This window comes from Pristiophorus japonicus, chromosome 1, assembly GCF_044704955.1.
Source record: "Pristiophorus japonicus isolate sPriJap1 chromosome 1, sPriJap1.hap1, whole genome shotgun sequence".
In the NCBI taxonomy this organism is placed as follows: Eukaryota; Metazoa; Chordata; class Chondrichthyes; family Pristiophoridae; genus Pristiophorus; species Pristiophorus japonicus.
The window spans coordinates 325,939,786-325,967,645 of record NC_091977.1 but is presented as its reverse complement, the minus strand read 5'-3'; the positions used below and the strand labels follow the sequence as shown (position 1 = coordinate 325,967,645).

Below are 27,860 nucleotides of genomic sequence, written 5' to 3'. Positions count from 1 at the left end.
TAGTATTCCCTTTTACTGTTTTTTTTCCCAAGGTGGATGACCTCACACTTTCTGACATTGTATTCCATCTGCCAAACCTTAGCCCATTCGCTTAACCTATCTAAATCTCTTTGCAGCCTCTCTGTGTCCTCTACACAATCCGCTTTCCCACTAATTTTTGTGTCATCTGCAAATTTTGTTACACTACACTCTGTCCCCTCTTGCAGGTCATCTATGTATATTGTAAACAGTTGTGGTCCCAGCACCGATCCCTGTGGCACGCCACTAACCACCGATTTCCAACCCGAAAAGGACCCATTTATCCCGACTCTCTGCTTTCTATTAGCCAGCCAATTCTCTATCCATGCTAATACATTTCCTCTGACTCTACGTACCTTTATCTTCTGCAGTAACCTTTTGTGTGGCACCTTATCGAATGCCTTTTGCAAATCTAAATACATCACATCCACCGGTACACCTCTATCCACCATGCTCGTTATAGCCTCAAAGAATTTCAGTAAATTAGTTAAACATGATTTCCCCTTCATGAATCCATGTTGTGTCTGCTTGATTGCACTATTCCTATCTAGATGTCCCGCTATTTCTTCCTTAATGATAGCTTCAAGCATTTTCCCCACTACAGATGTTAAACTAATCGGCCTATAGTTACCTGCCTTTTGTCTGCCCCCCTTTTTAAACAGAGGCGTTACATTAGCTGCTTTCCAATCCGCTGGTACCTCCCCAGAGTCCAGAGAATTTTGGTAGATTATAACGAATGCATCTGCTATAACTTCCGCCATCTCTTTTAATACCCTGGCATGCATTTCATCAGGACCAGGGGACTTGTCTACCTTGAGTCCCATTAGCCTGTCCAGCACTGACCCCTAGTGATAGTGATTATTTCAAGGTCCTCCCTTCCCACATTCCTGTGACCAGCAATTTTTGGCATGGTTTTTGTGTCTTCCACTGTGAAGACGGAAGCAAAATAATTGTTTAAGGTCTCAGCCATTTCCACATTTCCCATTATTAAATCCCCCTTCTCATCTTCTAAGGGACCAACATTTACTTTAGTCGCTCTTTTCCGTTTTCTATATCGGTAAAAGCTTTTACTATCTGTTTTTATGTTTTGCGCAAGTTTACTTTCGTAATCTATCTTTCCTTTCTTTATTGCTTTCTTCGTCATTCTTTGCTGTCGTTTAAAATTTTCCCAATCTTCTAGTTTCCCACTAACCTTGGCCACCTTATACGCATTGGTTTTTAATTTGATACTCTCCTTTATTTCCTTGGTTCTCCACGGCTGGTTATCCGTTAAAGGAGATGGGGGGGGGGGGGTGGGGTGTAAAGGAGATGGGCACATAAGAACATAAAAATTAGGAGCAGGAGTAGGCCATTCGGCCCCTCGAGCCTGCTCCGCCATTCAATAAGATCATGGCTGATCCACCGCAACACTTTCCTGCACTATGCCCATATCCCTTGATTCCCTTAATAGCCAAAAATCTATCGATCTCTGTCTTGAATGTACTCAACGACTGAGCTTCCACAGCCCTCTGTGAATTGCAAAGATTCACCACCCTCTGAGTGAAGAAGTTTCTTCTCATCTCAGTCATAAATGGCCGATTCCTTATCCTGAGACTGTGACCCCTGGTTTCAGACTCGACAGCCAGGGGAAACATCTTCCTTGCATCTACCCTGTCAAGCCCTGTAAGAATGTTGTATGTTTCAATGAGATTACCTCTCATTCTTCTAAACTTGAGAATATAGGCCGAGTCTACTCAATCTCTCCTCATAGGACAATCCTCTGCATCCCAGGAATCAGTCTAGTGAACCTTCGTTGCACTCTCTCTATGGCAAGTATATCCTTCCTCAGGTGAGGAGACCAAAACTGTACACAAGATGGCGGGGGGGGCGGTGGGGGTGTAATGGAGGCGGGGAGAGGGTGGGTGTAAAGGGGAGGAGGAGAGTATAAAGGAGAGGGGGGGTATAAAGGAGACATGTGACTGGTGTAAAAGAGGACCTGGAAGCCCTCAATGCTTCAACATTGCTGTTGACCTATGTGAGTGCAGATGATTGTTGAGACCTCTGCTGAGCTTCCAGATGTTGAAATCAGTTCTGCCGTCAGTGCAGAAAGGATTCAAAATGAGGAAGAGGATGATGACAGTGTGCATGAACCTGTCATCCACTCCTGCCAGGCAGTGCCAATGATGAACAGACGGTCTAGATTTTCTGTAACATTAAATGATGTTGATGTGCAAACATACCTCAGTGGCTTACAGATTGTGCAACGAATGATTGAACACATAAAGATAACTGCCTGAAGGCGAGAAAGACAATGTTAAAATACAGCTTTGCCGTATGTCCTGTCGTGTTCCAAGAATTTTGTTATTAACGAGCCAGTGTAACCAGTTAAATACTTTACATAGTCTACAGTATTTTGTCAATGTTTAAATCTATGGTCACTATCTAAACCAGTTTAGATAAACCAGTTCCTGTGCTCATGCCCTTACTTTACGGTTTGTTACAATACTGTACACTATTTTGAAGATTAAACTTTAGGTTATAATTTTTTTCCTTTGATTGTAAGCAATGAAGAAGGCAAGTACGCTGCCTGCTCCCAGCCTGCTTTCAGTGCCACTTTGAGTTGGGTGCTGGGAGATGTCCAATTGACTCTCCCCTCTGTTAACCCCCTCCTCCACCCTACTGGGAGATGCTAAGGGGCTGGTTGTCTTCCTGCTCCATGATGCCCAGAACAGGAACAGGAACTGATTAGAGCGGGAATTGAACCTGCACCTTGCTCCTGTTTGTGGCATATTCACTGATACAACAGCACCTCGAAAGGTATTTCCAGTTAGTGTGCAGGAATGTTTAAAGATTCATTTCACCATGACGTGACTCATTTTTATTTTTGTGGTTCCTGCTCTTCAAACCTCATAAGGTCCAGCGCAATCTGCAGAGCTAGCACCAAATGTACACTGTAATTGCCTCCTCGGAGTATACAAGGGCAGTCTGGATGCGCTGGCCGCCTAACTTCCTTCACTATTGTAGAGATGAGCACATTCTTCACTTGACAGTGACTTGTATGAAACGCGAGACCTGTGAATGCACTCCAATTCCAACCAATCTAGTTGCTGTGTGCCTCACCCCTCTTCTCTCCTCTCCCCTTTCAATCCTATCAGAATAATTTCTTAACCATAATCCTCTCAGTTTTCGGCAATGAATTCAAGTACTGTTACTTTCTCGTCGAAAATAACATAGATGCCAATCTGCCCCACAGACAGATGAAACTATTTCCTCACCAGTTTTATCAGATTTTCTGTAATTTTTCCCTTCAACACTTTTTTCCTAATAAATTGTAAAGAATTATGGAGCTGGAAGTTTACATTTTTGGCAAACTATTTCCATGGAGTTACATTTTCAGAATTTCATGTGTTTTTGGCTGGATCGTGGGAATAATAGTTTGCCGATTGAAGGGCTCACTGCCAAGAATTTCTGCCCATTACAGTGAATGATTCTGCTCAACAAAGGACTTTGTCATCCATTTTTGATCCAAAAAAGGATAGATCCATCTTCTGAGTATATTTTAAATGGTAAAAAAAAGCTAGCACCAGTGGAGAGCCAAAGAGATCACTAAAATCTCTCAATAGTCAGCTACAAAAAAAATCAAAAGGTCTAATGGAATGCGAGCCTTTATAACTAGAGAATATAAAAGGGAGGAAGTTTTCCTACAGTTATAAAAAGCCCTTAGACCATTGGCCGAAGCTAGATTTTTAGTTCCTTAGTCTCTGTGTGGGAACATAATAACATAAGAAATAGGAGCAGGATTAGGCCATTTGGTCCCTCGAACCTGCTCTGCATTTAATAAGATCATGGCTGATGTGATCATAGACTCAGTTCCACTTCCCTGCCCGCTCCCCATAACCCTTTACTCCCTGTTAGATCTCTTAATTTCCAATGAAATACGAACTCCGATTGTAGTTTTAATGTAACTTTATTCTGGCAGCAGCAACAAGCTTCTGGCTTTAAGTCAGGTCTCTGTCCTTCTGAGACCACATGGCCAAAATGGCTGTACTTATACCTGGTTCAATTTACAGAAAAGAACTCGCCTTCTTTGACCTTTTTGGCTCAATTGATAGTCTGTTAACCTTTTAATTGGCTCGCTACCCAAGGTCCTAAAATGTCAAGTTGATTGATGACTTAATGCAATGTGGTCTGTGTGTTTTCAAAACTGCAGCCAGGCTGCAGAGCTTGAAGTCTCTATCAATCCCCCCTTTGATTCTTTCACAAACTGAATCATAAAACATCAGCTATCACTGGTTAAACATTCTACAAAATAATTTCATACATGTTAATAGAGTTTCCTTCTAAAATTTGTTGATGTGTTTCGCCACATGTCCGGACTAGTAGCTTCCACACAAATTTACACCAACCCGAGTTCCATCGTGGCCACAATGGAAGTCTGGTTTTAGTAGGTTAATTAACCTTATTCCAATTTAATCCAAATCAATATCTTAATTCAACCAGTAAACAACCTTCCCTTAAGCATAACATACCTCTGTGCCACGTACAGACAGTCTGCTGAGACCTGCAAGGTGTCTCACCTGCGGGACAGCAGCTACAGCCGCCTGGTTGCAACAACATTTAATCAACATAAACAAACAATATAAAAGTAAAATAATTACAACGACTAGAATTAAACCTTCCACCAATGAAGTTCCTATTGAACCTAGCCATTCAGTGGCTCCGCTCCACAAAGTGAATGATGGGGGTTGCTTAAGTTTTTCTACCTCCTTTTGGATATGCTCCGCTAAGTGGATAATTTCTTCGGAGCTATCTGGGATATATGTGCAACACTCAGTTCCGAGTAGGGCGCAAGTACCTCCCTTTTCAGCCAGGATGTAATCAAGGGCCAGTCTATTCTGTAGGGCTACTGTGCGGATTGCTCCCATTTCTGCATTGATTTTAACTAGGGCCTCTGAGGTATCATTGGCTACCTGTTTCACAACGGATGCTATGTTAATGGATTCCCTTGCCAGTCTGGCGGTCCCATACCTGGGGATCAGAATGGCAAAGAACCTCTCTGTTTCTGTGATAGCTCTCTTAGGACGGTGTAAATGTTCCGACAGTGACTTTATATGATACATATAAAGCACAATGTAGGCTAAATAGCAGGATCCCGTCCAATTCTGGGGCAGCCAAGGGTAGGCCTTGTGGCCACACACCCAATAGGTGCCATTATAGACAATGAAGGTTAACTGTTTCTTTGTCAGCAACACTCCGGGGCCTGTCCAGGCTTTTCCATCTGTTTTATTCAGATTCCCCGTTACGTTAAAAATTTCCACATCGACCCAGTTTGGACGGTTCCGTGGCTTGATTATATTATAATTCCGGGAGCAGTTACTGTACCCCATATTTTGGCCTCCTTTGATGTTTCTAATCAGACAGACCGATTTCCCCGGTCTTCCTATTCCCGTTGTATTAGTGATAACAAAAAATGGGGGCCGTTTGGAATTATTGTAGCATGGTTGGTATCCCCCTTCAAAGGTAGTCAGATTGTAACCTGCTGACTTCCATTTACGTGCCCAATTTTCCGTATCCTGAAACGCCTTGCCTGTTTTGTTTTGATTAATTATCCACTCAGCCATTTCTGAGATATTCAAGGGAACTGGCCTCAAGGGAAGCCCTCCCTTTGAGTGAATAGGAATATGCGCACACACCCAACAACTAGAAATGTTACCTTGTTTGGCATAAATGTATGACATATATAAAAAGGTATTTACATGTAATTCCCTTGCTACCCTACTATTTCCCTTTGGTGCAGAGGGTCGGCTAGTAAGAAGTAGTTCCTATGCCTAGAATACCTACAATCAGTAATACAGTAAATTTATACATTTTGGCAAAAAGTAATTGTCCTTATTAGATTTCAGCTTCAGTTACGGGTGCTCGTTTAACGTGTGAAGCGTGGATCCAGGCTTTCTTTCCTTGGACTTTAACAGCGGTCTGGGTGGTCAATAACACTTGATAAGGTCCCTCCCACTTGGCACCCAAAGGTTCTTTATGCAACTTTTTCACATACACCCAGACTCCCGGGATGATGTCCTGTCCTCCTTCGGGTGGATTACCCCAAGCTGCCGATACCTGTCGGGAAACAGAACGAATAGCATTGGTTCGGTTCTGACAGTATGAGAACAAAGTGTCACTCATTAAGTGAACATAGCTTTCCGTAAATCAATAGTTCCTGGCAGCGACATGGGTCTTCCTGTTATAATTTCAAATGGGCTTAGACCTGTAGTTCTGTTCGGGGTTGCCCTAATGCTACATAGCACTATTGGTAGTGCCTGGGGCCATGGTGTTCTTTCTTGGTGATATTTGGCAAGCCGTTATTTCAGAGTTCGATTCATTCGCTCTACTTGTCCTGATGATTGTGGATGATAAGGACAGTGTAAATCCCACGTAATGTTCAGTAACCTACATACTTCTTGGCAGACAGCACCTGTGAAGTGTGTTCCCTGATCTGAGTCAATGCTACTCGGGACTACCCATCAGGGAATGTAATCCTTACACAAGACGTTTGCAGTGTGATTGGCTGTGGCTCTTTTAGTTGGGACAGCTTCTACCCATCTAGAGAATCTGTCAACCATGACAAGAATGTTAGTATATCCTTGGCATAAAGGAAGAGATATATAATCAACCTGCAGATGCTGGAATGGTCAGACGGGCAGGAGGCCTCAGTTGGGGCATTACTGTGATGGGTCCAGAATTATTTTTCTGGCAGACCACACAGCGATCTACTACCAGCTGGGCATGTTTTTTAAATCCCCGACCCCACCAGCTTTTCTGGAACTGTGCCGTCATCTGTTGTGAGGCCAAGTGTCCCCACGAGTGGATCTGTTGGGCTAAAAAAGGCATAAGCGCTTGTGGCGCGACTGGCTTGTCGGTAATTCTTTGTCTCCAGACACCATCTTCACATAGCTTAATTCCTGCCTCAATCCATGTCCATTTTTCCTCTCGGGAGCACTCGCCTTGCATTGTTTGAAGGTCTCGAGTCAGAGTCCTGAATGCTTTCAATCTGCACATCTGTGTTGGTTCTTCTGGGGGAACGCCCTGTGAGGCGGCGGCTTTAGCTGCCTGGTCGGCTAGGGCATTTCCCTCTGCTTCTGTGGTATTTTCCTTGGTATGGGCCTTACACTTCAGGATGGACACTTCCTGAGATAATTGTATGGCCTCTAGTAAGTCTCGGACTTTCCATTTCGGATAGGTGTACCAGCAGCAGTGAGGAATCCTCTTTTCCGCCATAACAGGCCAAAGTCGTGAGCAACTCCAAAAGCATAACGCGAATCTGTGTAGACATTAGCTGTCTGTCCTTCTGCTATTCGACATGTTTCTGACAGGGCCCGTAACTCGGCCTGTTGTGCTGATGTTCCTGAGGGGTAAACATCCTTTTGCCACTACCTCATATAAGGTTGTAACTGCCCATCCTGCTTTTCTGGTACCATTGTCAACAAAGGAGGAACCATCTGTAAACAGGATGAGGTCTGGGTTGTGCAGAGGCTCCTCTGCTGCTAAGGCTGCTTCTTCTGTTTCTTTTAAAATCTCCACGCAGTCATGCTCTTCACATTCTCCCCCCTTTTGCTCCCTCGATTCTGACATCGGGAGCATAGTTGCGGGATTAACCGGGCTGGCCCGGACGATATGGAGATTGGGAGCTTCCAAAACTGCTATCCAGCGGGTCCATCTAGCTGCCGTCACCTGAGACATTCTATTCATAGACAGCAAAGCGTGTACGGTGTGGGGACACTTGACAATCAGCTTTTGGTCGAGGACTAGACCCGCCGTGGTCATTACCGCTCAACATGTAGCTTCCATGGCCCTTGGGCAACTTCCCCATCCGAGGGCTACTGCATCCAGTTTTGCCGAATAATAGCCAATAGGTCTTTGTCGATCCCCATGTTCTTGTGTCAGTATGGAAGTCATATATCCTTCTTTCTCATGGACAAACAGGGTAAATGGCTTACCACTGTCGGAGATTCCCAGAGCCAGTGCCAAACACAAAGCCTTTTTCAAACTCAGGAATGCCTGTTCCTTAGTGAGGGTGATGGCTTCTTTAGAGGCACGTTTCCCCTTTAAGATATCATTCAGTGGCTGAGCAAGCTGTGTGAAGGAGTCAATCCAATTTCTGTTAAAGTTACACAATCCCAAAAAAGACCTTAGTTCCTGAATAGTGGTGGGTTTTTTAGTAGCCCGAATGGCTGCAGTTCTATCCTGGGTAAGTCCTCTCTTTCCTTGTGAAATCTTATGCCCCAGGTATACAACCTCTTCTTGGGATATTTGTGCTTTTTCGATGCTGGCTTTATGTCCTTTCAGCCAAAGGTGATCCAGCAAAGCTCGTAAATCTTGTTCATAATTGGATGACTGTGGATGACAGGGGAGGTAATTCTCGCAAATGCGGTAACCGGGTCCAAGTATACTGATGACCTTGGACAGTGAAAGCAAACCACTGTCGAACCTCCGATGCCAGAGGCACCAACCAAATTCTGTTGGCCATATCTATGACCGAGAAATATTTATGTTCTGGTTTGAGGGCATTAAAAATGGTGGAGGGATCTGCGACCAAAGGAGCTTTTTGATCAATACACTAGTTAGCTTTCCTATAATCGACAGTCAAACGCCAAGTCTCATTAGATTTCTGTACCGGCCACACGGGGCTATTGGAGGAGCTATGCATTTTAATAAACACCCTTTGTTTATCCAATTGCTGAATAACCAGTAAGATTCCCGCGGTGGCAGTTGGACTGATGGGATACTGTTTAGTGCATGGAGGCTTGGTCCCGGTAAATGACGCAGGCTCCATGTGGAGTAGGCCACAATCGTTCTTATCTTTAGCCCATATTGGGTGTTCCCTCAATTCTTCTTTCTTCAAAGTTCTAATTGACCATGTCACCCGACCATCCTCAAAATGCAACGATGCATCTACTTGGATTAGAACGTCCATTCCCAAAAGGGGTTGATCTACTGGGCCTATCCAGACCGGCGTGGTTAGTTCATGTGGACCCAGCCCTATTCGTACCGGTGTTGTCCTTTTAATTTCCATTTTATGGCCCCCAACTCCATAGGCTGTACGTGCCCTACCATCCAACGGCAAAACGTCTCCATATTGTAGGGGTAAGCATGTTAATTCCGCCCCTGTGTCTAAAAGACAGTCCACATCCTTATCGCCTACCCTCACAGTTATATATAGCCTATCTCCCCTTTGTTGTATTAGTGCGATGAGGTGGACCAGGGTGGGCTCTAATCGTTTTTTGCTACCCAAGTAACTCTTTCTGTTGTTGTATTGTCAGTCGCTTAAATGCTTCAATGAGGTCAGTATCTTGTGACAAGCCTGGTTTGTTGGCTGAATTGTATCCCTGGCTGCATCCTCTTCCCCGGCCACGACCTTGCTGTTTTGCCCTGCGCGTCTTGGCCCAGTGACCTTCTTTCCCACAACAATGACATTTTCCGGGTAATTTTCCTAATAACTGTTTATCGGAATCCTGGGATTTTCATCCTACAGCCTGTCCAGCTCGAACTTTAGCTCCCATATCCCTGTCTAATTGGTTACATCGATCCACCAATGCTGCAAAGGTAGGTCCTCTACCTTCCCAGTCCGGTAACACTACCTTAAGCATTTTGGACAGTTCTGGCTTTGGACCTGCCACGAAAGCTGCTTTCAGGGGTCCAAACACTTGTTCATCCATTTCCTCATCCGTATTATTCATACCTGAATGTTCTAGCCACCTGCATCTAAACCGCACGTCATACTCCAGGACCTCCTCTGTTCCTTTCTGTTGGCAGGCTGCAATTTTTCCCCTGCAGCCAGTGTTTAATCGCCTCCCATCCTGCGTTTAATTCTTGCTCATCCTGCCCCAAAGCTTCTTCTACCTTGTCATGCAATTTTCTTCCTTGTGTTTTTGGCACCATTATGGTCAAAATTTGCACTCCGTCCCAGGGGTGAAGTTGATATATATTTCTGCATCGGTCCAATTGGTCCCACGTTTTTACTCCCCCTTTCTTTGGACTGGGCAATTCCTTGGACCATTTATCAATTTTTCTCTGGGTCTGCCGGATCATCAACTAAATATTCTGCATACACCCTTTTCCTCGTTTTTTTTGGTTCCACCCTCATCCGCAGTCTCTTCTGATTTGACTACAACTCGTCTTTTTTTAAATGGGGCAAAGCGCACCCCTAATTCTTCATCCTCCGACCCTGTATCGTCAGAGGATTCAGCATCCGTATCTATTCCTTGGTCGTGTCTTCGGGTTTGCGCTTTTAATTTATCCAAACATGGGTACCCTGGGAATTGACCGATACATTTTCCTTTTCCTATTACTGTCTCTTGATCTAATTATTTTTTCCATTCTTTAATTTCACCTTTAAGATCTTTAACTTCCGCTTCCGATTTTTCAAGTTCAAGTCTTTTCTGTCGCAGCTGTGCACAAACAGCTTGCAATTGGTCCTTTGTACTGGTCAGTTCTCGATCATGTTGGGAACACATTATAATTTCATTCCGCTTTCGGATCTGTCCCATAATGGCTAGGGACCATCTAGTTCGCTCTTTATTTTTCATACGGGTCGTTTCTCCCCAGACCCTTTTAATCTCGTCCAAGGACCATTGTCCTTTGGAGGTTCCGTACTTTTGTTTGATCTTAATAAGTTGAATTGTTGCTCTATGTATTCTTTCAACTGTTCGAGGATTTCATCTATCTAAACCTCAGGGGGTGCCCATCCGCCTTTAACAGTTGTAGGCAATTCTTTGCTCTTATCTCCTGCTGCCATAATACTGATTTCTTTACTGGGGTCTTGAGTCGTAGGCTTTCCAGCCGATCAGTGGGTCGGTGATTAATTAACTAACACACCGCCGAAGTTAGACATCTATGGGACCTCGAGCCGACTACCAACCAGAGGGTTCGCAAACCGGAGGCTTTCGTAATTGCGTAGAAGGAGAGGCGAATTTAGCCTTTTGACCGAGGACTTTTATAAAGAGGAGTCCTTACCTCAGTATGTAGGTCCGGTGTCCAAAATTCAGTTTCTTCCATCAGCGATCGTGTTCGTGACACCAAAATTGTTAGATCTCTTAACTTCCAATGAAATACAAACTCCGATTGTAGTTTTAATGTAACTTTATTCTGGCAGCAGCAACAAGCTTCTGGCTTTAAGCCAGGCCTTTGTCCTTCTGAGACCACATGGCCAAAATGGCTGTACTTATACCTGGTTCAATTTACAGAAAAGAACTCGCCTTCTTTGACCTTATTGGCTCAATTGATAGTCTGTTAACCTTTTAATTTGCTCGCTACCCAAGATCCTAAAATGTCAATGTGGTCTGTGTTTTTTCAAAACTGCAGCCGGGCTGCAGAGCTTGAATTCTCTATCACTCCCTTATCGCTCAAAAATCTGTCTATCTCCGCCTTAAATATATTTAATGACCCAGCCTCCACAGCTCTCTGGGGCCGAGAATTCCATAGATTTACAACCCTCAGAAAATAAATTTCTCCTCATCTCAGTTTTAAATGGGTGTCCCCTTATTCTAAGACTATGGGTTCAATTTTCCACAAAACATTTTTTTGGAGTACTTAAATAAGAACATAAGAAACAGGAGCAGGAGTAGGCCATACGGCCCCTCGAGCCTGCTGCGCCATTTAATATGACCATGGCTGATCCAATCATGGACTCGGGTCCACTTCCCTACCCACTCCCCATATCCCCTTATTCCCTTATTGTTTAAGAAACTGTCTATTTCTGTCTTAAATTTATTCAATGTCTCAGCTTCCACAGCTTTCTGAGGCAGTGAGTTCCATAGATTCACAACCCTCAGAGAAGAAATTTCTCCTAATCTCCGTTTTAAATGGGCGGCCCCTTATTATAAGATTATGCCCTCTAGTTCTAGTCTCCCCTATCGGTGGAAACATCCTCTCTGCATCCACCTTGTCAAGCCCCCTCATAATCTTATACGTTTCGCTAAGATCACCTCTCATTCTTCTGAACTCCAATGTGTATAGGCCCAACCTACTCAACCTATCCTCATAAGTCAACCCCCTCATCTCTGGAATCAACCTAGTGAACCTTCTCTGAACAGCCTCCAATGCAAATATATCCTTCCTTAAATACGGAGACCAAAACAGTACGCAGTACTCCAGGTATGGCCTCACCAATACCCTGTACAGGTGTAGCAGGACTTCTCTGTTTTTATACTCTATCCCACTTGCAATAAAGCCCAACATTTCATTTGCCTTCCTGATTACTTGCTGTACCTGCATACTAACTTTTTGTGTTTCATGCACAAGGACCCCCAGGTCTCTCTCTACTGCAGCACTTTGCAATTTTTCTCCATTTAAATTATTATTTGCTTTTCTGTTATTTCTGCCAAAGTGGATAACTTCACATTTTCCCACATTATACTCTATTTTTTTGCCCATTCACTTAGCCTGTCTATATCCCTTTGTAGATTTTGTGTGTCCTCCTCACAATTTGCTTTCCCACTCATCTTTGTATCATCAGCAAACTTGGCTACATTACACTCGGTCCCTTCATCCAAGTCATTAATATAGATTGTAAATAGCTGAGGACCCAGCACTGATCCCTGTGGCACGCCACTAGTCACTGTTTGCCAACCAGAAAATGACCCATTTATCCTGATTTTCTGTTTGTTAGCCAATCCTCTATCCATGCTAATATATTATCCCCAACCCCATGAGCTTTTATCTTGTGCAATGACCTCTTATGTGGCACCTTATCGAATGCCTTTTGGAAATCCACATACATATGTTGCAAGATATTCTACAAAAACAAGATCTCTCATTTCTGTGTAATGATCTGACAAATTTCAGGAAAGGATAAGATTTCTGCATTCCATGTTTAAGATTATATGTTTTATAATGCATTTCTTAAACAAACTGTTCAGCTTTGTCATTCTCAGAACTTCACGGTTCTTTACAATCCTGCCTCCTCTCACTGTATCACAGAAGTGCCTATTTCCTGTCTGGTAGAGGTTGCCTTCTGGAGGGACTTCCTGCTCCTTTCTGGTCAGAAATCTGGTGTAGCTCTGGTTGCAGCCAAGCTGATACCTTGCTTCAAGGGCAACAAGATCTTGTCCACGGATATGCCACAGGAATGCCCACCTGCAGTTTTAGTCTCATTGTACCAGCCTCTCTCCTTTTTTGACTGTGTCTCTCCATAATGTTCTTGTCCTTCTTGCAGAAAAGGCACTGACTGCAGTGAAAGAAGATCGGAAGCCCTCGCAGGTATAACCATAGGGTCTGTCATCTTTGAGCGAAGCAGTCGAACCTTGGTGGTGGCTTCACTCCTCTCCTCTTTCTGTACTGGTTTTGCAATGCGAAGGAATGATAAAATGGATATTCTAATCAGCCCCACTGATAATGACCCTTGGTCAAAAACCTGTTTTTTGCTGTGTTTGTGCATGTTATGATCAGTGTGAAAAGTTTAGAGTCAATCAGTCTATACAGAAATAAGTATATGGGGCTGAAGCAGGCCCACAAAATGGAACGTGTCAAACAACATGACCATTGAACTAAGGAATGAAAGTTGGATATAAACATTTATAGGTTGACACAGTTTCATAGGAAATACTGTAAAATCATGTGTACTCATGTTCATAGTTCTGATTTTCCCTTTCTTGTTTCTTCTTGGTTCTGTCGATCTTGGATTTATCAGTGAAACGCATGTAGCACTGTCGATGATATCCAATTGAATGTGAGATTGTTGCAATTCTTTCTGGTACAATAACCAGCTCCAGATCTAAACTTTCGATGGCATTTTCTGCAATTTTATCTTCTCTAGTTCCAGTAAATTTCCACTGATGAACACTCGTGAAAAATTTTATCCAACTAGAGTCTGAAAAATAAATTATGTTGCCTTTGGCTCCTGCAACTGCGTGCATGCAGCATGCCATTGTTTCGGTGCAATCAGTCACTGACTCTAATCGATCGTGATTGGCTGATTTTGCGGTACTGAAAAATACAGCAGTTGTGATTGGTCATTTAAGTAACTCGCAATTACGTCATCACTCTGGATTTTGTCGAGATTTCTGCCCATTTTCTGATGTAAATTTCCAAAATGTTCACTTCTTGAAGATGGGAACATTGATTTTTGTGATAAGTGATCCCTAAACTAATATTGGTGTGAATATGAAGTACTTCCACAGAGGAGACTAAGGAAAAGCAGTTTTTTTGAGACTCGGCCCACGGTCTTCCCAGTTAGACCAGATCTGGACCACTGTGTACAATTCTGGGCATCACACCTCACAAAGGATATATTGGCTTCGGAAGGAGTGTAGCGCAGATTCACTAGAATGTTACTAGAGCTACAAGGGTTAGATTATGAGGAAAGGTTACATAAACTAGACTTGTGGTCGCTGGAATATAAATAGTTAAGGGGGATTATATATAGGTTTTAGGATTTTGAAAGGAATTGATAGGGTCGACAGAAACATTTTCTGCTGGTGGTGAGTCTTGGACAAGTGGATATAACCACAAAATCAAAGGCAGGCTATTCAGGAGAGAAGTTAGGAAACACTTTTTTGCACAAAGGGTGGTAGAAGTCTGGAACCCTCTCCCCAAAAAAGCAGTAGATGCTAGCTCAATTAATCATTTAAAATCTGGGATCGATAGACATCAAGGATATGGAGTCAAGGCAGGTTGATGGAGTTAGGATACAGATCAGCCATGATCTCATTGAATGGCGAAACAGGCTCGAGGGGCTGAATAGCCTACTCCTGTTCGTATGTATCCATGCTTCCATCAATGAAATTCAGCATCAATACAAACTGAGCTGGAGTCTCACATTATTTGAAGAGTAATTAATGTGAAACATCACAACAATAACTTGTATTTATATAGCGTCTTTAACATAGTAAAACGTCCCATGGCGCTTCACAGGAGCGTTATCAAATAAAATTTGACACCAAGCCACATAAGAAGTTATTATGGCAGATGACAATAAGCTTGGTTAAAGAGCGTCTTAAAGGAGGAGAAAGAGGTGAAGAGGTTTAAGGAGGGAATTTGAGTGCTTAGGGTCTCGGCAACTGAAGGCACAGCTGCCAGTGGTGGAAAAATTAAAATTGGCAATGCCCAAGAGGCCAGAATTGGAGGAGTGCAGATATCTCAGCGGTTGTAGGGTTGGAGGAGGTTACAGAGATAGAGAGTGACGAGGCCATGGAGGGATTTCAAAAGAAGGATGAGAATTTTGAAATCGAGGCGTTGCTTAACCTGGAGCCAATGTAGGTCAGCGAGCACAACGGTGATGGGTGAACATGACTTGGTGAGAGTTAGGACATGGACAGCAAGATTCTGGATGAGCACAATTTACGTAGGGTAGAAAGTGGAAGGCAAGCCAGGAGTACATTGGAATAGTCGAGTCTAGAGGTAACAAAGGCATTGACAGAAAGGAAGACTTGCATTTATATAGCGCCTTTCATGACCACCAGATGATGTCTCAAAGCGCTTTACAACCAATGAAGTACTTTTGAAGTGTTGTCACTGTTGTAATGTGGGAAACGCGGCAACCAATTTGGGCACAGCAAGCTCCCACAAACAGCAATGTGATAATGACCATGTTTATTGAGGGATAAATATTGGCCAGGAAACTGGGGATAACTCCCCTGCTCTTCTGTGAAATAGTGCCATGGGATCTTTTACGCCCACTTGAGAGAGTAGACAAGACCTCGGTTTAACGTCTCATCCAAAAGACGGCACCTCCGACAGTGGAGCACTCCCTCAGCACTGCACTGGTGTGTCAACCTAAATTTAAGTGTTCATGTCTCTGGACTGGGGCTTGAACCCAAATCTTCTGACTCGGAGGCGAGTGTGCTACCCACTGAGCCACAGCTGACGCACAGATGAGGGTTTCAGCAGCAGATGAGCTGAGGCGGAGACGGGCAATTTTATGAAGATGGAAATAGTCGGTCTTGGTGATCACTTAGGTTTTTAGCTGAGAGCAACCAATTATAACACATTCACTTACAACAGGGAATTGCCTTTCGATGCATCATTTACTTTTTGAAAACCAATCTGTTACAAAATGGTGAACCATAAGTAAGGATGCATTGAGATTGCAACCGTAGAATTGCTGTGAAAAAAAATCTACTTTACAGTGACTCTGAAGTTACATTATAACTCTCGACTCTGGTCCCACCCAACTCCAGAGCCCAGCAGTGTGAGACCCCTTGAGGAGCTAGTTTGATGGCGCATGGCGTTCAGTATCAATTCCAGGATAAAAAGGGTTAGGGATCCTTGGAAAGCAGTCACCTGGGCAGGAGCATTGCAGTTCCAAGTCTGACAGTACAAACAAGATATTGGCTGTCTGGAAATGAATCCCGCATCTGCTGATGGGCAAGAAGCTATGAAGAAGTGGTTTGGTAGGATTTAGCCCAATAATGGTTGAGTAATATAATCAGTGCCAACTCAGATATTTGCAAACCCAGGAACAAACGCCCGACTTTCAGCATGAGAATTAGGCCATACAGTCCCCTGTGCCTGTTCCGCCATTCAGTAAGATCATGGCTGATCTTCGAACTCCACTCCACTTTCCCACCCGATCCCCATATCCTTTGATTCTCTAGAATCCAAAAATCTAGCGATCTCAGCCTTGAATATACTCAACGACTCAGCATCCACAGCCCTTTGGGGTAGAGAATTCCAAAGATTCACAACCCTCAGTGGAGAAATTTCTCCTTATCTCAGTCCTAAATGGCCGACCCCTTATCCTGAAACTATGCCCCCGAGTTCTGGACTCTCCAGCCAGGAGTAACAACTTCTCAGTGTCTACCCTGTCAAGCCCCTCAGAATCTTACATGTTTCAATTCTTCTAAACTCCAAAGAGTGTAGGCCCATTCTACTCAATCTCTCCTCATAGGGCAGCCCTCTCATCCCAGGGATCAATCTAGTGTACCATCGTTGCACTCCCTCTAAGGCAAGTATATCGTTCCTGAATTACAGAGACTAAAACTGTACACAATACTCCAGGTGTGGTCTCACCCAAACCCTGTAGCAAGACTTCCTTACTCTTGTACTCCAACCCTCTTGCAATAAAGGCCAACGTACCATTTGCCTTCCTAATTCCATGCTGAACCTGTATGTTAACTTTTTGTGTTTGGTGTACTAGGACACCTAAATCTCTCTGAACACCAACATTTAATAGTTTCTCACCATTTAAAAAAATCCTGTTTTTTTTTCTATTCTTCCTACCAAAGTGAATAACCTCACATTTCCCCACATTATACTCCATCTGCCACCTTCTTGCCCGCTCACTTAATCTGATTATATCCTTTTGCAGGCTCTTTGTGTCCTCCTCACAGCTTACTTTCCCACTTAGTATTAGGCAGTCCCTTGTGTCGAGGATGACCCGCTTCCACACCAAAAAAATATGAGTTCACAGGTGATATTCCAGATCCCGAACTAATCTTGAAGGGTGGAAGATGCCTGTGCGTGTATTCTTTTAACGTGGAGTGGCCATTGCACACCAGCCACCACACGAGCTTGACAGAGCAAGGTCTTGGTTCAGTGGCAAGGGTTAACCAAGACGACTGGAGACCAAGCTCCACTGCACGGGCCTAGTACGCACACATACTCCTACTGTCTTTGGAATTCATAGGTCGCAGTGTGAACTTCATGGTCTCACCCCCGCTGTTGTTATACGCTGCGCCACTTCGCTTTGTATCGTCAGCAAACTTGGATGCATTACACTCAGTCCCTTCATTTAAGTCCTTAATATAGCAGCCTCTCTGCTGCTTATGGATGAGAGAATTTTGGGTGGAGGGGAGACTAGATTTGTGCTCAGCCAAGAGATGGAAAGCCATCCTGTTGGGTTGGCAGATGGAAAGAGAGAACCTGTTGGGGGAGGGAGGAACGGGAGAAGATCCCTTTAACGCAAGGTGGTGGAAACCTGTTATACAGTGAGAAGAGGAGAGTTGGGGAGAAACCAGTGGGGGTGAGGAGCTATCTCGGGCTCTCTTCAGAAGGTTGTCATTGGGGTTTAGTGTGACTGTGCTATAAAACATTGACTCATTATGAACAGCATCACAGGAAACCTGTGTGAGAGTGCGTGACCGATAGAGAGTGGATACTTAAACATATGTTGCTGTATTCTGAACACAGACAGGCAAACAGTATTTGACACAAATAGCATTCATGACACAATCTTTTGCTGTACTTGAGAAAACCAATTTTGCACTGTTTTATTCACGCTGCATACAGGCTGGTTTTAAGCTCTTTTCTGCATTTACATCAACTGTTGGCTGTGGAAAAGGTTGACCTTGTGTTTATTTCCATCCTTGTTCCTGACTCTTGGGGAGTTGCAGGAGCACTGCATGTGACCAACCTTTGGGACGCTGGCAAATTGTAGGAAGCCTGCCATGAAGCAACAACAGTTCAGGCTCCGAACAGGGATGTAGCTTGGATACAGCTAGGAGGCTTGCAGCGACCAGATAGCTATTAAAGAACCTTCAACACTTCCAATTCAATATTGATCCTAGTGGAATTGGCTGAAGCTCAGCAGACCCAAAGGTTGGGATTTTGTTGCTATTCTGCAGAGGACTGCAGAATATATCTGTAAAATACATGGGAGAGAGTGCAAGTGCACCTGGGGGGAAGTGAGTGAAGTAAAATATACTTGAGTGTCTTGTAAAAGGGGTGAGGCAAAATTGTCCACTGTTGCATGGAAGTGCTGTAGAAATGCAAGTTATGTTCTTTATACTGATAATTGCATTAGTAATGTTATATTCTACTTATTTACATGATTACATCATTCGGCTTTATTAAATATATACTACAACAACTTGCATTTATATGGTGCCTTTTAACTCTTGAGCAAAGTTTTCTGGATGGGAATAACTGTATGTTGAGAAGAACAAATGTATTGAGTTATGTATTTATCTGCTGTTTATGAAACTTGTTGCACACCAAGAATTTTAACGTTTATTCTGTTATGTTACTTAAAGTGGAACAGTGCTGTAGGAGCAAGTGTTTCCAGTGCAAAATATTCCCTCCCAACTAACAGGAAGACGGACCAGTGGGGGTGGGGGAGGGGGGGAGGGGAGATAAGAAATAGGAGCAGGAGTAGGCCATATGACCCCTCAAGCTTGCTCCAGCATTCAATAAGCTCACAGCTAATCTTCTACCTCAACTTCACTTTCCCGCCCTATCCCCATATCCATCGATTCCCTTAGTGCCAAAAATCTATCGATCTCAGTCTTGAATATACACAATGACTGAGTATCCACAGCCCTTTGAGGTAGAGAATTCCAAAGATGGGAGGAAAGGGATGGCAACAGTTGGGAGAGACCGTAGTCAATCTGATGCACATACAAGAGGAGATGCATTAATGAATGAATTTAGAAGCAGGATTGGCATCCTCCTTGTTTCTGGATACAGGTCCTAGAGCTGTCAATGATGCACGTGTTGAACACCAGGCTTGGGGAATGGCACCCAGACTCTGATGGGTGCTGAGCTAATAGCTGATCAACTTGCATCAGGTGATTGGAAAACTGCAAATGCAACGCCCCTATTTAAAAAAGGAGGCAGACAAAAAGCAGGAAACTTTAGACCAGTTAGCCTAACATCTGTAGTTGGGAAAATGTTGGAGTCCATTATTAAAGAAGCAGTAGCAGGACATTTGGAATAGCATAATTTGGTCAGGCCGAATCGGCATGGATTTATGAAGGGGAAGTCATTTGCTGGAATTCTTTGAGGATGTAATGAACAGGGTGGATAAAGGAGAACCAGTAGATGTGGTGTATTTGGATTTCCAGAAGGCATTTGACAAGGTGCCACATAAAAGGTTACTGCACAAGATAAAAGTTCATGGGGTTGGGGATAATATACTAACATGGATAGAGGATTGGCTAACTAACAGAAAACAGAGAGTTGGGATAAATGGTTCATTCTCTGGTTGGCAATCAGTAACTAGTGGGGTGCTGCAGGGATCAGTGCTGGGACCCAACTATTTACAATCTATATTAACGACTTGGAAGAAGGGACCGAGTGTAACGTAGCTAAGTTTGCTAATGATACAAAGATGGAAGGAAAACCAATGTGTGAGGAGGACACAAAAAATCTGCAAAAGGACATAGACAAGCTAAGTGAGTGGGCAAAAAATTGGCAGATGGAGTATAATGTTGGAAAGTGTGAGGTCATGCACTTTGGCAGAAAAAAAAATCAAAGAGCAAGTTATTATTTAAATGGAGAAAGATTGCAAAGTGCTGCAGTACAGCGGGACCTGGGGGTACTTGTGCATGAAACACAAAAGGTTCGTATGCAGGTACAGCAAGTGATCAGGAAGGCCAATGGAATCTTGACCTTTATTGCAAAGGGGATGGAGTATAAAAGCAAGGAAGTCTTGCTACAGTTATACAGGGTATTGGTGAGGCCACACCTGGAATACTGCGTTTCCATATTTATGAAAGGATATACTTGCTTTGGAGGCAGTTCAGAGAAGGTTCACTAGGTTGATTCCGGAGATGAGGGATTTGACTTATGAGGAAAGGTTGAGGAGGTTGGGCCTCTACTCATTGGAATTCAGAAGAATGAGAGGAGATCTTGTCGAAACGTGGAAGATTATGAGAGGGCTTGACGAGGTGGATGCAGAGAGCATGTTTCCACTGATAGGGGAGACTAGAACTAGGGGGCATAATGTTAGAATAAGTGGCCGCCCATTTAATACTGAGATGAGGAGGAATTTCTTCTGAGGGTTGTAAATCTGTGGAATTTGCTGCCTCAGAGAGCTGTGGAAGCCGGGGCATTGAATAAATTTAAGACTGAGATAGACAGTTTCTTAACTGATAACGTGTTATGGGGAGCGGGCAGGGAAGTGGACCTGAGTCCATGATCGGATCAGCCATGATCGGATTAAATGGCGGAGCAGGCTCGAGGGGCCGTATGGCCTCCTCCTGCTCCTATTTCTTATGTTCTTATGTTCTAGGTGGATGTTTCTTTCCTGCATAGCGCAGTAATTATCCAGCAGGCTGCCAGGGATGAGAGGAAAGAAAGGATCCCTCTTAGCCAAGGGCACCTCATTCTGGTTTCCTGGCTACCCTCCCACCTTGCAGTGGCTGTAAACTTGAGCTCATCTGCTGCCTGTATGCTAACTCTCACCAAGTCCCGTTCACCCATGCTCACTGAACTACATTATCTCCGGATCTGGCAATGCCTCGATTTTAAAATTCCCATCCATGTTTTCAAATCCCTCCATGGCCTCGCCCCTGCCTATCTCTGTAACCTTCTCCAGCCCTCTGAGATCTCTGTGCTCCTTCAATTCTGGCCTCTTTCGCATCCCCAATTTTAATTGCTCCACCATTGGTGGCTGTGCCTTAAGCTGGCTGGTCTCCAAGCTCTGGAATTCCCTCCCTAAATCTCTCTACCTCTGTCTCCTCCTTTAAGAAGCTCATTAAAACCTACCTCCACCTGTCCTAATACCTCCTTATGTGGCTCGGTGTCAAATTTTGTTTGATAACGCTCCTGTGAAGTACCTTGGGACATTTTACCACGTTTAATGCGGTATATAAATGCAAGTTGTTGTTGCCTCTACTTTCTCCCCATCCCTTTGAGTAGTTCCTCTTATAGTACGGGTGTAATTCAATTTCTCAGTGACTTTGATTAAAAGGAACTGCCTGACAATGCTATCTTGTTCTTTTAAGGATCCTCACTTCTGCCTGGACTGAAAGAGCTCTCATCACCACTTCCTTGCTGTGAAATGCACTCATCCCTACATGTGTAGATCAAGTTGCAGAATGAGCTTAGCGGTTATTTTCAACGCTCTGCTCGTGTCCATCCTGGCGGCCGTGTTGTGGAAGTACACTAAGTTGTGGGAACATGCCGTGTCCATAGAGGAAGAGTTAATGCTGTCCCAGCAGACCCAAGAGCTATCCCAAGTGAGGATTGACTACCATGCCGCTCTGCAAGCCCTCATGGAAGATGGCACCAGGATGGTTTGCACAGGAAGAATGCACACTGAAAGGATCTGCCGGTTCGAGTCCCTCTGCTACTCTACTGAGGCTGAGGAATTTGTCTTCTTCCATAGCAATGCTTCTGTCTTACTGCCAAATCTGGGTTCCCGGCGGTTCCAGCCTGCTCTACTTGACCTGTCTTCAGTAGAAGATCACACCACGCAATACTTCAACTTTGTGGAATTGCCTGTTGCTGCTCTTAAGTTCATGCAGAAACCAGTCTTTGTGCCAGATGTTGCATTGATCATGAACCGTTTCAACCCAGACAACCTCATGCATATCTTTCACGATGATCTCCTTCCAATCTACTACACTATGCAGCAGTTCCCAGACTTGGACCAAGATTCGCGATTAGTCTTTATGGAAGGGTGGAATGAAGGGTTGCACTTTGACCTCTACAAATTACTTAGCAACAAGCAACCTCTTCTGAGGGAACAATTGAAAAGTCTAGGGAAGTTGCTTTGCTTTACAAAGTCTTACGTTGGGTTGTCAAAAATGACAACTTGGTATCAGTATGGGTTCATCCAACCTCAGGGACCAAAAGCAAATATATTGGTATCTGGGAATGAAATTAGGCAATTCACTCACTTCCTAGTGGAAAAGTTAAACACCAGTACGGACTCCAGTAGTGAAGGGTACATTGTGGTGTTCAGTCGCACAATCAATAGGTTGATTCTCAATGAAGCGGAATTGATCTTGGGCTTCGCACAGGAGTTTCAGATGAAGACTATTGTGGTGTCTCTGGAGGACCATTCCTTTGGAGATCTTGTACGACTGATTAGTGGAGCCTCCATGCTGGTGAGCATGCATGGATCCCAGCTGGTGATGGCACTCTTCCTGCCCCGGGGTGCCGTGATTGTCGAACTCTTCCCTTATGCCGTTAACCCAGAACATTACACGCCTTATAAAACCCTGGCATCTCTCCCAAGCATGGACCTGCAATATGTTGCCTGGCAGAATACCAAGGAAGAGAATACAGTTGCACACCCTGACAGGCCATGGGAACAAGGTGGAATTGCTCATCTCGATAAAGCTGAGCAAGAGCGAATAATGACGAGCAAGGAGGTCCCTCGCCACCTGTGCTGCCGAAATCCTGAGTGGCTATTTCGTATTTATCAGGACACACATGTGGATATCCCATCAGTGATGAGTGCCATTTATCAGTCAGTGAGATCCAAACCTGCTCTCCGAAAGTTTAAGTCAAACAGTATAATATATCCTGGAAAGGTGAGAGATTCCAGGTGCCAAGCCTCTGTTCAGGGTACCAATGAGGCAAAGTTGGCCATTTCATGGGAAGTACCTTGGAATCTGAAGTACTTGAAAGTAAAAGAGGTGAGGTATGAGGTATGGATACAGGAACAAGGCGAGAACACGTACATGCCATACATCTTGCCTCACCAGAACTACACATTCATAGAAAACATTAAACCATTTACAACCTATCTGGTTTGGATAAGGTGCATCTTTAATAAAAACCTTCTCGGCCCATTTGCAGAGGCACTGGCTTGCAACACATAACGCAGATTGCTGGGTGGGCAAGGAAGAAACATCTTGTACTTCAATAAGTTGCGTGGCTTAAAAATGCATAATTCAATATTCTGTTAGCCCTATAGCTGAAAAATTGTGTAGCGAATTAAGGAACAGCTCTTTAATAATTATTTGTTTTGGGGCTTTGTGCACAGTTAAGTGAGCCTGTAGTCTAGTGCTGACCTGATGCAAAGAGGCACAGGTTCAAAGCCAATTAAGATCTGGCTGAAATGAAGTTCACGCTGGTTGTGTTGGATCACAACTAAAATTAATAATACCTGTTTTGGAATGGTTCTTAATGCAGTGGTTGGATGTAACCCCAGGGGTGTCACAAATCAGAAGTTCAATGTCTAAATAAGGGAGGGCTGATTGTGAACAGTGATGGTACCATTGGCTGTTGCAGTATGTGAGCCAGAGAGAGTGTGAATGTTTGAGTTCATAATGAAGGCAATGCTGGGGTTTTGAAGCCACATCAGTTACCTCGCATATACGTGTGACGTAGAAGTATTGTACATCATTTGATGGAAGTGAGGAAACCAACTAACGCTTCATCACTAAATGTAACGAGACATAGCTGCTGAGAGCTTTACGCATGCCTCTTGTGATCTGAGCCACTTGCATAAAAGGATATATGCCGGTATGTAGATAAGCTAAAGTGAATCCGCTTGTTAAAACGTTTTGAGTTTTTATTAAAAAATGTTCCCCTCTCGCAGCAGTTCCCATCAGCAGAGGTTGTCCCCATCAGCAGAGGTTGTCCCTCTCCAATCAGAAACTGCACTTTGTTATAACTGCTATATTGCAAACTGGTGAAGAGCATCAATCCATCTCTCTATCCTGCGTAAAATATAATAACTGTGATTCCCTTCAGATGCAAAGAACATGTTCCTTTATAACCTTTTTGTTCCCTATCTCTACCGATTGTTCCATATATTGATAAAATTTGCTGAAGAAGTCTGACTAAAGTGCCAATTTACTTAAGTTTTCCCCACCTTGAATCGATTCCCTGGATCTGAAATCATGTACGTGATTTTTTTTTAAACTTACCTGGTTCTAAATTATGACCTTAAACCCTTCTTTCAAGTTTCCTCTGTTGCTTTTAGGAAGAGAAAAAGCTCAGAGATCGCAATTGCAGTTCAATGCATGAAATTATAGTATTAATCTTCATAATTTGCTGAACCTCTCTATTAACATGGTAGTCCAGATGTGGTCTCACCAAGGCCAATTGCAATCTTAAAATTTCCCCTTGATTTATATCTTCTATTCTTGCTCCTCATTAACAATTATGTGCTTACTTGCAGTAATCTTATTGGATTAAATGTAAAAGTAGATTTGACAGATCTGCACGCCCAGTGGGAAGCACCATGCACTGCGAATCGGTGCACGAAGAGCATTGGACATTCATTCCGGCACAGGGATGATGGGCCGAATGACCTTCTTCTGTGCTGCATCATTCTATTCATGGACAGAAAGTCTCGCCGGTCCTGCTGCCCTTAATGCCCAAATGCCTGCAGTATTGTGCTAAACAATCACTTTAAGATGGGAGTGTGATAGTTTTGCACTTTAGAATACACAGATTAGAATGTTCAGCCTGCAACAGTTCATTAAATACAAATATAAAACACAAAACATTCAGTAAAATGCTAACAGTACAACACAAACTGAACTACAACAGAATAGTCTGTAATGGGTTTAATTGTCCTTTGTAACAAATAACTTTTGGGATACAAACAGAAAATCTTTAGTTTCTAAAGACAAAGTCTTGGGTGATAGCAAAGTGAGTTCCGTAGGGGTCAAGTTTTGGTCGCCCGCTAGAATGGCGGACATCGGAGAGGCCCGCCTAATTTATAGAACAAAAATTGCACCGAATACTTACCTCGCGATTCTCAGATAGCTGTAGGCCCAATTCCACCTCGGCGCTGCACCGAAAACATTGCTGGCAGCAGCGCGCGTGCGCAGTAGCTGCTGGCATCCCGTCTCCGGGGCGACAACCCTATCCCGGGCCAAAGGGACGTCGCCCCTATCCCTGGCCGAGTGGCCTGCGCAGCTTGCCTCGGCGGTGGGGCCCGCCCGAAGAGACGTCGGCAGCCCGGCATCGGCTGCATGTGGGCCCCACCCAAAGTTCTCTGTGGGGCCTGGCTTCCTCAACGTCGACCGGGCCCGCCCACCCTGCATCTCGCTGGGGCAGGCCCCCCCCCCGAAGAGTCGGCAGCCCGGCATTGGCTGCGTGCGGGGCTTCCTCGTTGTCTTCTCTCTTTCCCCCCCGCCACCCTTCGTCTCTTCTCCCCCCCCCCTCCCCTTCGTCTCTTCTTCCCCCCCTTTGTCTCTTCTCCCCCCCCTTCGTCTCTTCCCCCCCTCCTTCGTCTCTTCCCCCCCTCCCCTTTGTCTCTTCTCCCCCCCCCTTCGTCTCTTCTCCCCCCTTCGTTTCTTCCCCCCCCTCCCCTTCGTCTCTTCTCCCCCCCCTCCCCTTCGTCTCTTCTTCCCCCCCCTTTGTCTCTTCTCCCCCCCCCTCCCCTTCGTCTCTTCTTCCCCCCCCTTTGTCTCTTCTCCCCCCCCTCCCCTTCGTCTCTTCTTCCCCCCCCTTTGTCTCTTCTCCCCCCCCTCCCCTTCGTCTCTTCTTCCCCCCCTTTGTCTCTTCTCCCCCCCTTCGTCTCTTCCCCCCCCTCCCCTTCGTCTCTTCTTCCCCCCTTCGTTTCTTCCCCCCCCTCCCCTTCGTCTCTTCTCCCCCCCTTCCACTTCGTCTCTTCTTCCCCCCTTCGTCTCTTCTCCCCCCCCTTTGTCTCTTCTCCCCCCCCCTTCGTCTCTTCTTCCCCCCCTTTGTCTCTTCTCCCCCCCCTTCGTCTCTTCCCCCCCCTCTCCTTCGTCTCTTCTTCCCCCCCCTCCCCTCTTCCCCCACTCCTTCGTCTCTTCCCCCCCTCCCCTTCGTCTCTTCCCCCCCTCCCCTTCGTCTCTTCCCCCCCTCCCCTTCGTCTCTTCTTCCCCCCCCCTTCGTCTCTTCCCCCCCCCCTTCGTCTCTTCCCCCCCTTCGTCTCTTCTCCCCCCCCCTTTCTCTTCTCCCCCCTTTCTCTTCTCCCCCCCTTTCTCTTCTCCCCCCCTTTCTCTTCTCCCCCCCCTTTCCCTTCTCCCCCCCTTCTCTTCTCCCCCCCTTCGTCTCTTCTCCCCCCCCTTTCTCTTCTCCCCCCCTTTCTCTTCTCCCCCCCTTTCTCTTCTCCCCCCCTTCTCTTCTCCCCCCCTTTCTCTTCTCCCCCCCCTTTCTCTTCTCCCCCCCCTTTCTCTTCTCCCCCCCTTTCTCTTCTCCCCCCCTTTCTCTTCTCCCCCCCTTCTCTCTTTCCCCCCTTTCTCTTCTCCCCCCCTTTCTCTTCTCCCCCCTTTCTCTTCTCCCCCCCCTTTCTCTTCTCCCCCCCTTTCTCTTCTCCCCCCTTTCTCTTCTCCCCCCTTTCTCTTCTCCCCCCCCCTTTCTCTTCTCCCCCCCTTTCTCTTCTCCCCCCCTTTCTCTTCTCCCCCCCTTTCTCTTCTCCCCCCTTTCTCTTCTCCCCCCTTTCTCTTCTCCCCCCCTTTCTCTTCTCCCCCCCTTTCTCTTCTCCCCCCCTTTCTCTTCTCCCCCTTTCTCTTCTCCCCCCCCTTTCTCTTCTCCCCCCCTTTCTCTTCTCCCCCCCTTCTCTTCCCTCCCCCCTTCGTCTCTTCTCCCCCCCCCTTTCTCTTCTCCCCCCCTTTCTCTTCTCCCCCCCTTTCTCTTCTCCCCCCCCTTCTTCTCCCCCCCTTTCTCTTCTCCCCCCCCCCTTTCTCTTCTCCCCCCCCCCTTTCTCTTCTCCCCCCCCCCTTTCTCTTCTCCCCCCCTTTCTCTTCTCCCCCCCTTTCTCTTCTCCCCCCTTTCTCTTCTCCCCCCCTTTCTCTTCTCCCCCCTTTCTCTTCTCCCCCCCCTTTCTCTTCTCCCCCCCTTTCTCTTCTCCCCCCTTTCTCTTCTCCCCCCTTTCTCTTCTCCCCCCCTTTCTCTTCTCCCCCCCTTTCTCTTCTCCCCCCCTTTCTCTTCTCCCCCCCCTTTCTCTTCTCCCCCCCTTTCTCTTCTCCCCCCCTTTCTCTTCTCCCCCCCCTTTCTCTTCTCCCCCCCTTTCTCTTCTCTCCCCCCCCTTTCTCTTCTCCCCCCCTTTCTCTTCTCCCCCCCTTTCTCTTCTCCCCCCCTTTCTCTTCTCCCCCCCCTTTCTCTTCTCCCCCCCCTTTCTCTTCTCCCCCCCCTTTCTCTTCTCCCCCCCTTTCTCTTCTCCCCCCCTTTCTCTTCTCCCCCCTTTCTCTTCCCCTCCCCCCTTCTCTTCTCCCGCCCACCAATCTTCTCTCTCTCCCCCCCATCTTCTCTTCTTCCCCCATCTTCTCTTCTTC

At 45.3% G+C, this 27,860-nt stretch overlaps 1 protein-coding gene across 3 annotated transcripts in view; it reads left to right on the top strand.

The window, feature by feature from the left end:
• The window catches only part of pomgnt2 (protein O-linked mannose N-acetylglucosaminyltransferase 2 (beta 1,4-)), a 76,081-nt gene extending 50,757 nt beyond the window's left edge, over positions 1-25,324 (top strand). For 2 of the 3 annotated variants that reach the window (XM_070888913.1, XM_070888906.1), the window contains exon 3: positions 21,654-25,324. In XM_070888913.1, the coding sequence (XP_070745014.1) occupies positions 21,726-23,480 (1,755 nt within the window). In that variant the 5' untranslated portion in view covers positions 21,654-21,725 and the 3' untranslated portion in view covers positions 23,481-25,324. Of the gene's footprint in view, positions 1-13,204; positions 13,236-21,653 lie in introns of those variants that run through there. The other variant, XR_011594968.1, reaches the window with a different exon arrangement.
• The last annotated feature ends 2,536 nt before the right edge of the window (positions 25,325-27,860 follow it).